The sequence below is a fragment of the Engystomops pustulosus genome, chromosome 2 (assembly GCF_040894005.1).
Source record: "Engystomops pustulosus chromosome 2, aEngPut4.maternal, whole genome shotgun sequence".
NCBI lineage: Eukaryota > Metazoa > Chordata > Amphibia > Anura > Leptodactylidae > Engystomops > Engystomops pustulosus.
The window spans coordinates 184084396-184098593 of NC_092412.1; the positions used below are offsets into that span (position 1 = coordinate 184084396).

General features: G+C 41.4%; 1 protein-coding gene across 1 annotated transcript in view; it reads left to right on the forward strand.

Moving 5' to 3' along the window:
• The window catches only part of DSTYK (dual serine/threonine and tyrosine protein kinase), a 41875-nt gene that overhangs the window by 7352 nt on the left and 20325 nt on the right, over positions 1-14198 (forward strand). Inside the window, exon 2 of the mRNA XM_072137529.1 lies at positions 12215-12603. Within this exon, the coding sequence (XP_071993630.1) occupies positions 12215-12603 (389 nt within the window). The remainder of the gene's footprint in view (positions 1-12214; positions 12604-14198) is intronic.

Consider the following 14198-nt stretch of genomic DNA (forward strand, 5'->3'; position numbering starts at 1 on the left):
TCATATAATGAACTGTCCAAAAAAAACTAAAGCTGTCCTCGCCGCCTCCCCACCACCCCCAGGTATTTGCAAAGCGTTTCTAAACTGTGTTTAAACACCCAATGCAGGTAGGTTTGGTCCGACACAGCAGCTTTGGGCCCAGGTCATCTGGGTGCTGGAGCCGGCCCTGGCCCCATGTAACTACACCCTAAACATTCAGATATTACTTTTTTTTTCCTTGAAAATATTATATTGAATATTGTGATACTTCTTAAGATATCGTATCGCACTCAACATTCTGGTATTGGTGCTACCCTAGTTCACCCTGAGTTAATTTACTTTATTTTCTTTACAGTTTGTATCTTTGGTGTGCAGTTTATAGGGCTAGATTAGCATTTGTATTTTCTCCTCCGGTGTAAGCTGCATTCAGGAGAAATTCTCCTTACAATGACATATCCTATTGTCTGCTTCTACATTGCAACATTTCTACATCCTCCAGTTCAGCTCCTCCCCCTGGAAAATGAGAAGAGGAGTAAACATCGGCAGCATACACTAAATTGCTACTTCCAATTATACGGGTATCTCGTGAGTGAATGTAACTGTCCATATTTGGATGAGGCTGGGTATGTATGTCATATGGTGCCATCCATCCGTCTTGGCCACTAATGGTCTCTGATAAGTGTATACTCTCCTACCAAAAAAAAAAAAAGCCAACCCTACCAATGTTTTTTACTGGACGCAATGAATCCTCAGCAGACTTATGTGGCCTGTACTCTATAATTGGGTTTATATTACTATTGTTGATCATTTTAAAATATTCTTCTTGGGAAGTTTTTCCAAGCATGCTCAGTGTTCTTTACTGTAACTTCTTGAGTTTTTCTTTGTTATCCCCTTGGTACATGCCCTATAACGATCTAAAGAGTGAGGGACCGGCTGCTAAGACCTCTCCACTGATCACAGGGTTGTTTTCTCCCTTATAGAATGTAGGGGTAGGTTCAGCATTCGTCCTGCCGCTCCGTTCAATACTAGAAGTGAAAATGCTCCTGAGGATAGATTTCTATGACAGATGGTCCGCAATGTAGTGCAGGTGTGTAACAAGAGTTTCCTGCATCATGTGTAAAGATCTCTAGATTGTCACTTGTCAGACATGTGGTGGTTGAGTTAATAAGGGTTTTCTAATCGCCCTGAGCCCTTCCATTCTTCAGCAGCATCTCACATACAAGTGTCATGTCTTGTGTTTGCACTGAATAACTGAGAAGCCAGGGAATGGGCCAGAGTGATCTACAACGTGCCCGACCATACAGAATAATGCAATATCTTTTTGTTATTTACTTAGCACAAAGTTTGGAGCCACTTTGCATTCTTAAAGTCTACCTGGGTTTTCATTAAGAAAACATCAGTCATGTACCAGGACACGTTCATCTGAACTTCCTTCTACATTTCTCTTTTGGAATTTCTTCGGGATGGCATTCACCCCATTCCCCTGGCAGTGTTGGCTGCAGTGTGATAAGTTTCTGTCTCTTAAGACCTTTATTTATTCTTTTATATAAGTATATTGTTTTTGTCAAAGGTTTAGTTGGGCTTTAGGGTGCAGTCACACGTCACGTCTAATGCATGTGTTTCTAAACGCATTTGATCAGCTGGTGAGAGACCATTTACAAAACGCAACCCTTAACGCATGTGTTGACATTGAGCTGACGCATGTGTTTGTAAACACGACGTTAACATGGGTTACCACAAGTGTTAACATTTGGTAAAACCATGTGTTAAATTCTGTTTAAACACAAATGTTAACGCTTGTGGTAACACGTGTTAAACATTTCATTAACAGCTGTTTAATTAGGCTGGTGCCACACGTACTGCTTTGTCTGCGTACGCAGACAAAGCCGCACCCACCAGGGCGGGCCGCGGCCCGATCGCATCTGTGTTTCTATGCAAATGCCTGCGAACGGGAACAAGCTGCCGGTGTTTTGCATTAATTTAATACAAAACATCGGCCGCTCGTTCCGGGTTGCGGCTTTGTTTGCAAACACAGACAAAGCGATAAGTGTGGCGCCAGCCCAAGCATTTGATGTGTTGGGTCAGAAGGGAAGAGTTCTTCTTATGGAGAGTTTGCCAATTAAGGTTGCCTGAGGCCAACGGCACATGTGGCTTTTTGAACCCGTTCTTAAGCAGTCTGTTAAAAAAACTCATGCGTTGTGTATCCTTTTGTATATTAACTGTGCTGATTCCTGGAATACCCCTTTAATACTATTAGGCTTCTTGTAGGTCATACTTGGTGTTAAGGGGGCTGCCTTTTAAGGTAGCAAAATGAGGCATTGCTTTTCATGTAACACCTTGGAAAACGTATTTGCATACTTCCCAGTTTAATGAGTTATAACTTGTCTTGCATCCTTACTGAATCCTCTGTTTAGTCCTAGGGGTTTACTTTGTTTTTTGAAATGCATGCAAACCAACACTTGACTTGTCTGTGGTGTTCACTTCTCAGCTCTTGGCCCCCACTTTTGTGCTCTTGTACAGCTCTTTCCTCTCCCACTGATGTCAGCAGGCTGTGAACTCTTTGAAGGAGCAGGAGGGAGGAGCTGTACAGGAGCACAAGAGGTGGGGGCCAAAAGCTGAGCAGTCTGCAGCACAGACAAGTCGCATGTTATTTTTTGAAATGCATCCAAACCAAAGCCCAACCCCTGGGACTACACAGAGGATTCTGTTAGGGTGCCAGGTAAGTTATAACACAGAATTCTATTGTAATGCAAATGCTTGGAGAAAGCAGAAAGGCCTATTTGAAGTGCAGCTGTAATGGGCTTTTGCAACTGGTCTTTAGTGAAATTGAGGTTCCCTTTAAAGGGAACCTATCATCAGATTTTACTTCAATAAACTCGAGTACGTCTGAACCACGGTAGGCTTATCGAGGTATCACTAATAGCAGATAATGTACTCTATGTTTTAATATGATATTCCGTCTGGTACATGTCTTTATACACCAAATTAGAGAGGTAACCACATTTTTTTGTATTGTTTGTCGCATTAATTCGTGGTGCATTTTTATGTGATTTAATAAAGATATTGTTTTTAGACACTACTACCACTCCCTTGATCTTGGTTCTGCTTATACATATATATAATAGGAGTGATGTTACACTAACTTTGGAATTGACTATATTGCTTATTATATATCTTCAATAAACTAGTAACTTGGGTAGCGTTGTGCCTCAGGTAGGGTGTGAAATGCCCATTCTTGAATTCCTTCTTTTATTTGAAATCTCGCCTTTTGTCTATTTGAAAAAAAAAAAAAAAAATATGCAAATGAGCTGTAAAGGCTGCAGGGGAGATATAGATATATATATGGGAGATATAGATATATATATTTGTGTGTTTTTTTTTTTGTTTTTTTTTTTAATTCTTCAAACAGAATTCTGTTTTAAATATAGTGAAATGCCTTTTGCCACATTTATTACAAGTGTTGGACACTTTTCCAACTAGTCCCCGGGTTACGTACAAGATTTGTTCTTAAGTTGAATTTGTATGCAATTCGGAACTGTATATTCTATCATTGTAACACCAGCCAAAATTTTTAGCCTCTGACATTTTGGATTTTAAAAATGTTTGGTTGTCATTAGAACCAGGATTAACGGTAAAGCTTAATTGCAGACACCTGTGATAACTGTTACTGCTGATCATTGTTGCTCAGGGCTAAAGTGCAGTAAATTCCAAACATCCAGAGGTTTTTGGGTGTTCTTAAGTTGGTGACTGCCTGTATGTATTTCTATTCTATGAATAGATTCTATGGAGGAGATTTATCATCAAGCTTCTGAGGTAAAACTGTTCTAGTTGCCCATGGAAACCAATCGGTGCTCAGATTTAATTTTATAAACGGCTGTGGGGAAAATGAAAGCTGAGCTCTGATTGGTTGCCGTGGGCAACTAGAACAGTTCTGGTCTAAGATACTTATGATAAATCTCCCCCTATGTATTTCTATCAATATCTCCATCCCTTACACTGAGACTGGGGATGGCAGCTTGTAAAATGAACAAGTTAGGTTTGATGTAAGTCTGATAGTGTAAGTGCTCTTCATACGAGAGGCTTGTGTTTAGTCACTCATGAGTCTTGCTGTTCAGGTTGTTTCTACAACACGTGCATGACGGCAAGACGTGTGTTTCGGAGAATTGGCTGCAGTTCTCACCTTGGTGTGTGGAACTTGAGAGCTTGACTTGGAATCTTGTAAGTTGGTGATAAAAGTAGATGTAGTTATGTACGGTACTTGTGGCTCTAGATTTTATTCCCTCAACTGGCCTTTTATATACTATTTTGTACCGTGGAAAACCTCTCCTTTTTTTTTTTTTTCTCATTGAATTCCATGACCGGTGCTGTTTTTGTGAAGCTATTGGCATTCAGTCGCTCTGAAGGATCATGCTTTCCGGATTCTCATGAATTGTTTGCCTTTGTAGGTTTGCTTTTCCAAATGCTTGAATGCTAAACTGTTGCAGTACTTCTATATTATGTGTAAAGCTTTGGGTTTTTTTGCCTCTTTAAATTCTACAGTTTGGTGCAGGGGTCCCCAAACTTTTTACATAGGGGGCCGTTCACGGGCCCTCTCAGACCTTTGGAGGGTCGGACTAAAGTTTAAAAATAAGAAATTCCTCTGTACTCTGCACATATCTTATTTTTTTGAGAAAATACAAAGCAGGAACACTACAATAATACAGGCGGTCCCCTACTTAAGAACACTCGACTTACATACGACCCCTAGTTACAAACGGACCTTTGGATATTGGTAATTTATTGTACTTTAGTCCTAGACTACAATGATCAGCTGTAACAGTTATCACAGGTGTCTGTAATGAAGCTTTAGTGTTAATCCTGATTCTTATGACAACCCAACATTTTTAAAATCCAAAAGTCACAGAGGCCAAAAAAGTTCTGGCTGGGATTACAATAATAAAATATACAGTTCCGACTTGCATACAAATTCAACTTAAGAACAAACCTACAGACCCTATCTTGTATGTAACCCGGGGACTGCCTGTATATTTAAAGTAAAGAGTAAGTACTTGCCAGCATCTCAATGGGAAGTATGAGCCTGCTTTTGTTTGACCCCCCACCATTAATTATTCCCCCTGTTGCCCTCCACCATTAATTACATTCTATGCTGCCCCACGCCATTAATTATTTCCTATGCTACCCTTCCACCATTAATTATTCCATATGCTGCCCCTCCACCATTAATTATTTCATATATTGGGGCCCCCAGTCTCATCAATCTTTTCACTGTTTAAAAAAAAAAAAAAAAAAAAAAAATTCCTATACTCTCCTCTGGCAGTGGCTCCCTGCGTTGCCTTTCTTCTGGCTGCTGCCGAACAGGAAGGGTTGCGTGGCCACGTGATGACGTCATCACGCGGCCTCACATCCAGGTTCAAGGAGCGATGTGCACCGGTGTTGTCTTCCGGCCACATTGCTCCGCCTGCAGTAATAGTGCTCAAGCGGCTGTTTCCAGCTGCATCGAGCACAATACAGTGACGGACAGGAGCTTCCTGTCCAGACGGATGGAGGCCCCTGCCTGACTGCTGAGGGCGGCGGGGGGCCGGAAAGAAACTGTCTGCGGGCCGTAGTTTGTGGACCCCTGGTTTGGTGTATACAGAAATTAAAAATAAAATCCTATAGATTGTGAGCCCTTATGAGCAGGAGTCCTACTTCCTCCTTCTGCACTCTCTTCTGCCTGATGTGTGCTAAAATCTTCCCAGGATCTACCCAGCCAAACTAATAGTTAATAATGGGGAACTCTTGCAGTACGTTTTCTTTAAATACAACCTCAAAGAAACAACTACACCCAACAGATTCCCAAATTCCGTTTTTAATTATGAAAATGAAGCCTAAATGTAGAAGTGGTATGAGAAATGAATGACACCGTTCATGATGGAATGTATGTGGACCTGTGGATACCATCGTGAAAGGTTAAAGGGGTATTCCGGGAATATGAACGTCTGACACAAAAACTCATGATGATATAAATAAATGAATACAACAATACTCAATGTCATTAGTCACAAAACGGAGCTTAAATAATTTGATTTTATGATTTACAAAATTAATGGCCTCTCTAAAGTAGGTGGAGTTATCACTAAGATGGCCGCCACTGGAAAATACAAGTCCCATGATCCTTTAGTTCTCAGTAACTCCTCCTCCCTCTTATGCTCTGCTCCCTGTGATGATGTAACAGACTTTCTTGCACTGTTACCATAGTAATGATGTGTAACTGCCATCACCACAACACTGGCCATACTGGATGCAGTGCAACCAAATGACTACAGCCAAACGTAGTGGTGATCACATGACCTGCCCAGGCAGGTGCAGAACATGTGATGTGGACATGTGACCAGCGGACATCTTCTGTCCTGTAACGGACCGCGCGGAGGAAACTAACGGACTGATTAAAGGGCCAGTAGCATTTTAATTCTCCATCACATGTCACCAGCATTTTCTGCTAAGGGGAGCAAAATTTTAAATAACAACTAATTACACATTAGCTTATATTTTGAGTGCCCACTTGTATATGAATTATGCTGATTCCTGGAATACCCCTTTAAGTAAGGCAGCAGCGCCTACCCACCCAGAGTGCCCTGGGAGTGTTTACGGGCAATGAGTAGCGATCACATGGAATATCCTTCCTTATCTCTAATAGCAAGACCTAGACAAAGAGGATTTTATCTGGGAGTCGAGTTCTTGTGTAGAACACATTCCTAGACTTCTTTGTAATATAATATTTTTAGCTTTTGGTTATATATCAGAGGTGTTGAATTTACACTGCAGATAAGACTTTATATAACAAACAATCGGCAATAGGTTCTTGGGGGTGGGTTAGGGGGGTTCATACCAATGGCTTAATAATTCACCAATGTAATTTTCAGTTCAATTTGAGGACACTTCCTAAAGTTTTTGTGTGAGGTGCTTTTCTTGTAGTTTCAGGTTTTGTTCATTATTTTACCATCATACAAAAGCACAATAAAAAGCAAATCTAGACACTATTGGCCGCTTCTTAGGTGCAGGAGTTATTACATCTGCAAAGCTCCATAAGGCAATCTATTACAAGATGGGAGTTATTCTTTGTTTTAACCATTTTCACTGTCCAAATGATACATCATACTGTGCAAATACATTGGACATCATAATTGGCAAATGACAATTTCCTAAATGTCAATCTCATTGGGGAGATGTATTAATGTGTTGGATTTTAGTCCAGTGCAGAGGTAGACCGTCCTTTGCTGTGCCAGATTATTTATTGTGTCTGATGCTTTATGATTATTCTGGTGAAGTATAAGACTAGGGAGTTTTACTTTGCACTTATTATTAGTTGATCTAGTTTTCTGTACCTGAATATTGAATTTTCTGCCACATGGACTTAATTTTATGGTGCATAGGCTATTTACTGTTTAGTCACACCCCCAAGTTATTGAGGACATGCCCCTTTTTCTGAGGAGTCAAAAATTGTCTAAAACCTTCAGTATATGTGGCACACAGCACTTCGGGTGCAAATTACTCAATATGTGTACACCAGAAAACTTAATACACCTTCCCCCATTGTGTAGGCCTTTGTGAATATATCTTAAGCTTAAAGGGAACCTGTCACCAGGAGACGCATTTTTAGCACTCCCCCAGTCCCCACAGAGCATAGTACATACACTGCCAAAGTGTTTTTGTATTAAAAATTGGTTTTACAGAAAAAAGATATGTTATATTGTACCTTTCATTAGCATCTACTGTGTGACTAGGCAGTTGCCAAATGGGAGGGTCTGGAAAGGAGCAGTTTCCTCCCCCCACCCTTGGCGAACAGCTTCTCCATATGACCTTTTCAAATGTATGAAAACACCCATCACTGGGCTTAGCATCACCCCCTGCTCCTCTACAGCCAATCCCGAATGTGGGGAGTTCTTCATATATTTGAAAAGGTCACATGTTTTCAAAACACTTTGGCAGTGTATGTACTATGATCTGTGGGGACTGGGGAGTGCTAAAAATGGGTCTCCTGGTGACAGGTTCCCTTTAATGCACTGCTATTTTGCACCTTTATTTCATAATTTGTATATATTCTAAAGCACAGAATAAAAATGTAAATGACCTCATTGTAAAAGAACACTGCTCAAAATTAGAGAATACTTTCGGATAACTGCAAGGTATTGGTGTTAACCTGGCACCTTTTTGCTAATTTCCTTAGAGGGCTTTTCAAGGAATAAACATACATCATATTCAAATGGGTCATTAAAATAAGAAAATATGTAATCGGTTGTTTAAAATGATGCTCCCCTTAGCAGAAAAATGCTGTGGACAAGCACTACAATGAAGAATTAAAATGCTACTGGCCCCTTAAGTCCCTGTGGAGTAGAACGGGGACAGAAGATTGCCGCTGGTCACATGTCCACATCACATGTTTTGCACCTGCCTGGGCAGGTCATGTGATCAGCACTATGTTTGGCTGTAGTCTGTTGGTTGCAGTGCATCCAGTATGACCAGTGTTGTGGTGAGATGTCATCTCAGTGAGGCAGCTACACATCATTAATATGGCAACAGGACAGAGCAGGACAGTCTGTTACATCATCAGTGGGAGGAGGAGTTACTGAGAACTAAAGGATTATGGGATTGAGATTAGTAGTTTTAGATGACAGCCATCTTGGTGATAACTCCACCTACTTTACAAAGCATAAAATCATAAAAGCAAAACTATTCAAGCCCCTTCAAGTCACTATTGTGACTTAATGACATTGAGTTTTGTATTCATTTATCTATAGCATTATGGTTTTTTGTATCAGAAGTTCATATTCCAGAAATGCCCTGGACATGGTAAAGACTGACTGCAGAGAGGGCTTTTCAAAGTTCTCATTACAGAGAGAATAAAAAGATTTGAAGGGGAAAGCCACTAAAAAAATTTGAGGCTATTTGGGGGTCAGTTATTGGAAATGCCGGGTCTACCGTCGGGGGAGCTACTAGCTATTAAACAGAAATTGGCCTTGTTGGCTTCCTAGGTGAGAGAGGAACAATGATGGAATAACTTGAGACCTTGGCTTTTTAGGGGGGAGCAATGCACAGGTTGTCTATTGCTCGGTACACCAGATTCATGAAGAACATCCGCCAGAAATCATGAATCTGGTGCTTCCCTTCACTGTCCCAACAGGGTTCATCAACTTTTTTCTAATGCACCTTTAACATAGGGCATGCGACAGACTTTGCATGTAAATCTGGTGCACGGTCCGACTGAGCACCAGAACGGCCCCTTATTTGTGTTGCATAGAGGCTTGTGCAGCTGCACCACAAAACAGTGTGTGACACATTTGTGGTGCAGACACTTCTTTGATACCTGTGCAAGCAGTTTACGCCTAAAAGAATGTGCAAAGTCTAACAGAAAACTGGGCAAAGCCCTTAGTAAATGTGCCCAATTATGTTCGTCGACAAACTGGGGAAAGACTTAACCCAAAGTGTTTAAAAAAAAAAAAAGCTACATGGCAAAGAGAATGCAAATGTGTATCAGACCCTCCTTCAACAATTCGTGGTCTTGTGTTCTTCATTCAGTCGGCTAGTAATTGTCTAACAGTAAAACGAGTAAAGTAGTTCCTTGAAACGGAAAACATTGAAACGCTGAAATGGCAACCACCGCGTCCTAATTTAAACCAAATTGAAAACCTATGGACCATTACTTTGTCACAGAACTGTGGAATAGACTGGTCCAAAATCCTACCAGGGCAGTGTGAGAAACTAGTGATGTCCTGTGGTACAGATGTACTGAAGTCATTCAAAGCATAGGCCTGTGCACTTCCTACTGATTGGTGACTGTTGTAACCTTCAGAAAATGTATCGTATATACTTGAGTATAAGCCGGCCCACATATTAGCCAAGGCCCCTAATTTTAACACAAAACTGGCTAAACTCGAGTTATAAGCCTAGGGTGGGAAATGCATTGGTCACAGCCTCCCCATTGGTCAGCAAGCACATGCCCCCTAGTATATAGCAAGTAGCACTCTGCTCCCACTATACGGCCAGCAGCCACCTTGTATAAAGCCAGTGCCTGCCCTCTATGCCCAGCCTAAACAAACCCAAAGAACAACCCCCCCCCCCCCCAGGTCCTCTTCTGTCTCCAGCTCCGACTCAGTCTTCAGCTCCCCGCATGGTCCCGTTGCACACACCATGACGTCAGCCGCTTGCTGACATTATAGTGTGTGAGTCGGACCTGAAGACAGAAGAGGACCTGCAGGGGCGTTGGAATGGTGAGTACAGAGTTTTTTTTTTTTTTTTTTTTTTCATAGGCTCGAGTATAAGCCGAGTAATGGTTTTTCAACACCCCCTTTTTTTTTTTTTTTCCCTGTGCTGAAGAACTCTGCTTCTATTTCAGTATATACAGTAGTGATAATCTTTCTCTGTGCTACAGGCATGGCTGTTCTCTAATTATGATCATGTTTTGTTTTTTTTCAAAAATAAAGGTTTTATGTTAATATACTTTTAGTTATTTTGTAACACAAGGTTCTAGTGGCATGATGTACCGCTTTCAAAAAAATGCCTCAAATGTTGGTTAACAGAGATTAAATTATTTCTGAAAAAAATCAAGTGCTCATACACTGTTCTCCAATTCTGATCTCCAGCTTCTATCTCCTCTCACAATAACTTTTACTATATTACTTGGGTGGTGTACAGAAGCGTTACTGTGTTGTTGAGTCAGTATATTATGGACACTTATTATGTAGTGTTTTTAAATGTGTGCAAATATGTGACAGAAAAAGATTGAATTTCCTGAGAGTCAAAGACTTTAAGGATTGTAAAACGCATAATTTTATTATCAAATCTGCTGTGGTGAAATGAAGGTTGTCATGTAAGTGGTTGCTGTGGGCCCTGTGCCCGCTCTTGTGTATCTATAAGACATCAGTATATTCCTCCTGGAGAACGCTAACTTTTGTTTAGCTCTGTTACATGAGGTTAATCCGTATTAAAATAACAAGCATTCATGGTTTGATTAAGAGCAGTTTTCCTTTTTCACATTTTTCTTAATTGTTCAATTCATGTTGAGGAACAAATTTGTTAGCCTAATTCTTAATGCTGCTGCTAAGCATGTGACTCTAGTTAGGCCATTTTCTAGGCTTTAACTCTGATTCTTTAAGGGGCCGCGCTAGTAACCAGCACACAAGCCAACTATTCATACAATAACTAATGCATACAGTTTCCAGACCAGGCAATAAATTACACAGACCCCAGAGAAGACCATCAATGTAGTGCTTAAACTATTCAATAAATAATAAACCCTAATGGAGACCCCCTAAGACAATAGTAATACCTGTAACTAGAGAAAGAAAAATTCTTTTCTCTCTGTGCCACACTCCATGTTCATCACTATTCTGATACAGGAGGTATGTATGCCCAGATCAAAATGGTGCCCGGAGCAGAGGACCTGGGAGTGGTAAGTAGAGCTGACAGGAAGTCACAGATCCCAGTTCCTCTCCTGCTCCAGGTAGCATTCTGACAGGAGAGCACCTGCGAGCGGTGACTACTTCTAAGATGTTCTCAACACTACCTAGGCTCCTGTACCAATGAGTGTTTCCATCTGTGATGGGCACACCAATTGGATTCTTATTGTGCCTAGCAAGAGGGCACAGTCTGCAACTCAAAACTATGCCAGCCACTGGTTGTGGCTACCCCATCCTTTAGTCACAGCATAGTGGCTGAAATGTATAAAACTCTGACACATAACTGTGGTTTCTATAGATGTGGATTCAACCTTCGCTTGATGTCCTCCACCATGCCAAAGCAAAATTGTGTTGTAAAATACCACATTTGAAGAGCTTTTGTGCGCTGTTCCTCCTCCTAAGTAAAGGCCAAAGCTTCTTTGGAGATTTCTGTGCTTCTTGCTACCTAGAAAATGGTGAACTTTCTAAGCTAGATCATACAGCATTTTTCATTTAAACTAGCACATGTCAAAATATCAGTCTGTTCAGTACTTTCCGCATTTGTTCTTGGAAGAGGAAACTTCATCACATTTCTTCACATAGCTAGTGACAGGTTCTCACAGAGCCCTATTAACTAAATGCCCCCCTTTATTTAGCTAAATTGTTTCTTTTATCCCCGTTAATTTAAATGTTATCATGCCTGGTATACAGCCAGGACTAGAAGCAAGTCAAAGGGGACATGTTCTTTTTGGCCGAGTCAAGTGGCTTGGTTGATTGTTGAAATGTGTCTATGGTAACATTGGCTCTTCTTTTTCTCGTAGGTCAACTGAATTGCATCAGTTTTTCAAGGCAAGAAGAAGACTACTTGAAGGTGACTGTTCGTTGTCGGCCATGCCTATTTATCTTGGGTCAGAACTGTGCTGCTAGAAGCAGGGTGGTAAATGCACTTTTAGGGGACAACCTTTTACCAGTTGGTCTATGTTGCAACCCAGAAACCTGCAAAAGAAGGCGCATCCGTTTTAGGCATGGGCAACAGACGCTTGTGAGCTTGGCTTTGCCAGAACAGTATGAACTAGTGCATCAACTTGTAGCCCATCAGGGCAAATGGCATACCATTCCTGATGAAGACCTGGAGATTCCAGAAGATGAGGAGGATCCTGCACACAGACTGGCAGAGCTAGAGGTGACTCTTCCCCGTCAGTTGCTTCAGGTAGGTCCTTAATCTCTTCTCACTACGTGTGGTAGAATATGAGTGTACAGTATTTCCTTATTTCTTATACCTCTGCCTTCTTGTGATTGGAAGGCTGTGATCTGTGTTTAGTCCCTTACTGCTTTTTGCATTTACACAGTCCAGCTAAAGGGATCATTCATCTGTGCTAAATTTTAATTCTCATTCTCAAAAAACAAAAGGGAATATAAGTGGCCTTGAGAAAAGGGCCAGGAGCCAAGAGCATAAAGAATCATATATACTGTTAAACCTGGTATGTTAAAAAAGCAACATATGTGGGTTTTTTTTTTTTTTTTCACCCATCACAATTGTTTCAGTAGAAATGCATCTGCCACTGGGCCAAGCAAACATGAACCGAATGGGGCACAAAAGTAAGCCAAACAAATCTTAAAGGACAGCTACCATCAGATGTCCCAAACTTACTTGCTTGTTACATCTGTCAGGGGATGACCTCGCTTTCTCCAGGAATCGCCGGATTCTTTTTGAAAAGACTTTAAAGAGCCTAAGTCACCTGAGAACCTCTCGGATCCGCCTTGTCCCACTTGCCGATCGGGACATCAGCAGATCGTTGAGCTGGACCACGGAGGGGGTGGCATAAATCGGCAGGCAGTAGAGCCGAGAAGCACTCAAGTGATGTAGATCGGAGCACCTCTCTTTTGGTGCAACACCACAGCGTAAAGTACAGTTTCATTTCATAATAATATCACAATTGAGTGCTTTATCAGAAACAAATGATGGTAACATGTTCAAACCCCCCCCCCCCCCCCCCTGATACCCCTTCCACCTTGCGATCTGGTCAATTGCACCTATCCTCAGAACTATTCCAGCATGCTGCCATCTCCTTCCAACCCTCGCCTACTCAGTATTAGTAGACACGCCGCAAATCACACCCCTATTAGTCCCCCCCATACACACACAGTCGGGCCTGTATCCAGCTCTGTAGCAAATCCTCAGAGGCCACCCCCGAACAGTCAAGCCATTTACCCCACTGTTTCTCAAATTTACCCATATACTCATTGTCACATACACCTTCAGCTCCATCCATATGGTGTTACCTCTGTCTCATTTTGAATTATTTTATAAAGTCTTTTTTTAAGAATCCGGCTTTTCCTGGAGATATACGAAAAGCCAGGTCATCCCTTGACAGACATAAGTTTGGGACCTCAACCATTTGTAAATCTGAAGGAATATGTCCTGTTTGAAGTGCGCAGTGTTGCTCATGTGGCTGGAGCATCAGTAAATCTATAGTATCTACATATGCGAAGAGCATAAACATGGTTACGCTTTCACGTTCCACTGCCTTGGAAAATGGCTCAGCTTACAGCTGTTCTATCCACGGACATACATCCCTTATAAACCCTGCTAAAAATATGAATTTAGGCAACATAAATGCAACAGTTTTTTTTGGGCTGTTAACTGGACACTCCAACTGCGGCCAGCTCATGGCGCCCATAGACCTCTATTGGGCACGGATACTGTTTGGTGAGTAGAGCCATCCCATCACAGCAAACCACAACGGGATGCAAGCTCTAAACCACCTGTGTGCACATAGCCATAGTGTAGCATCAGAAGTCAGT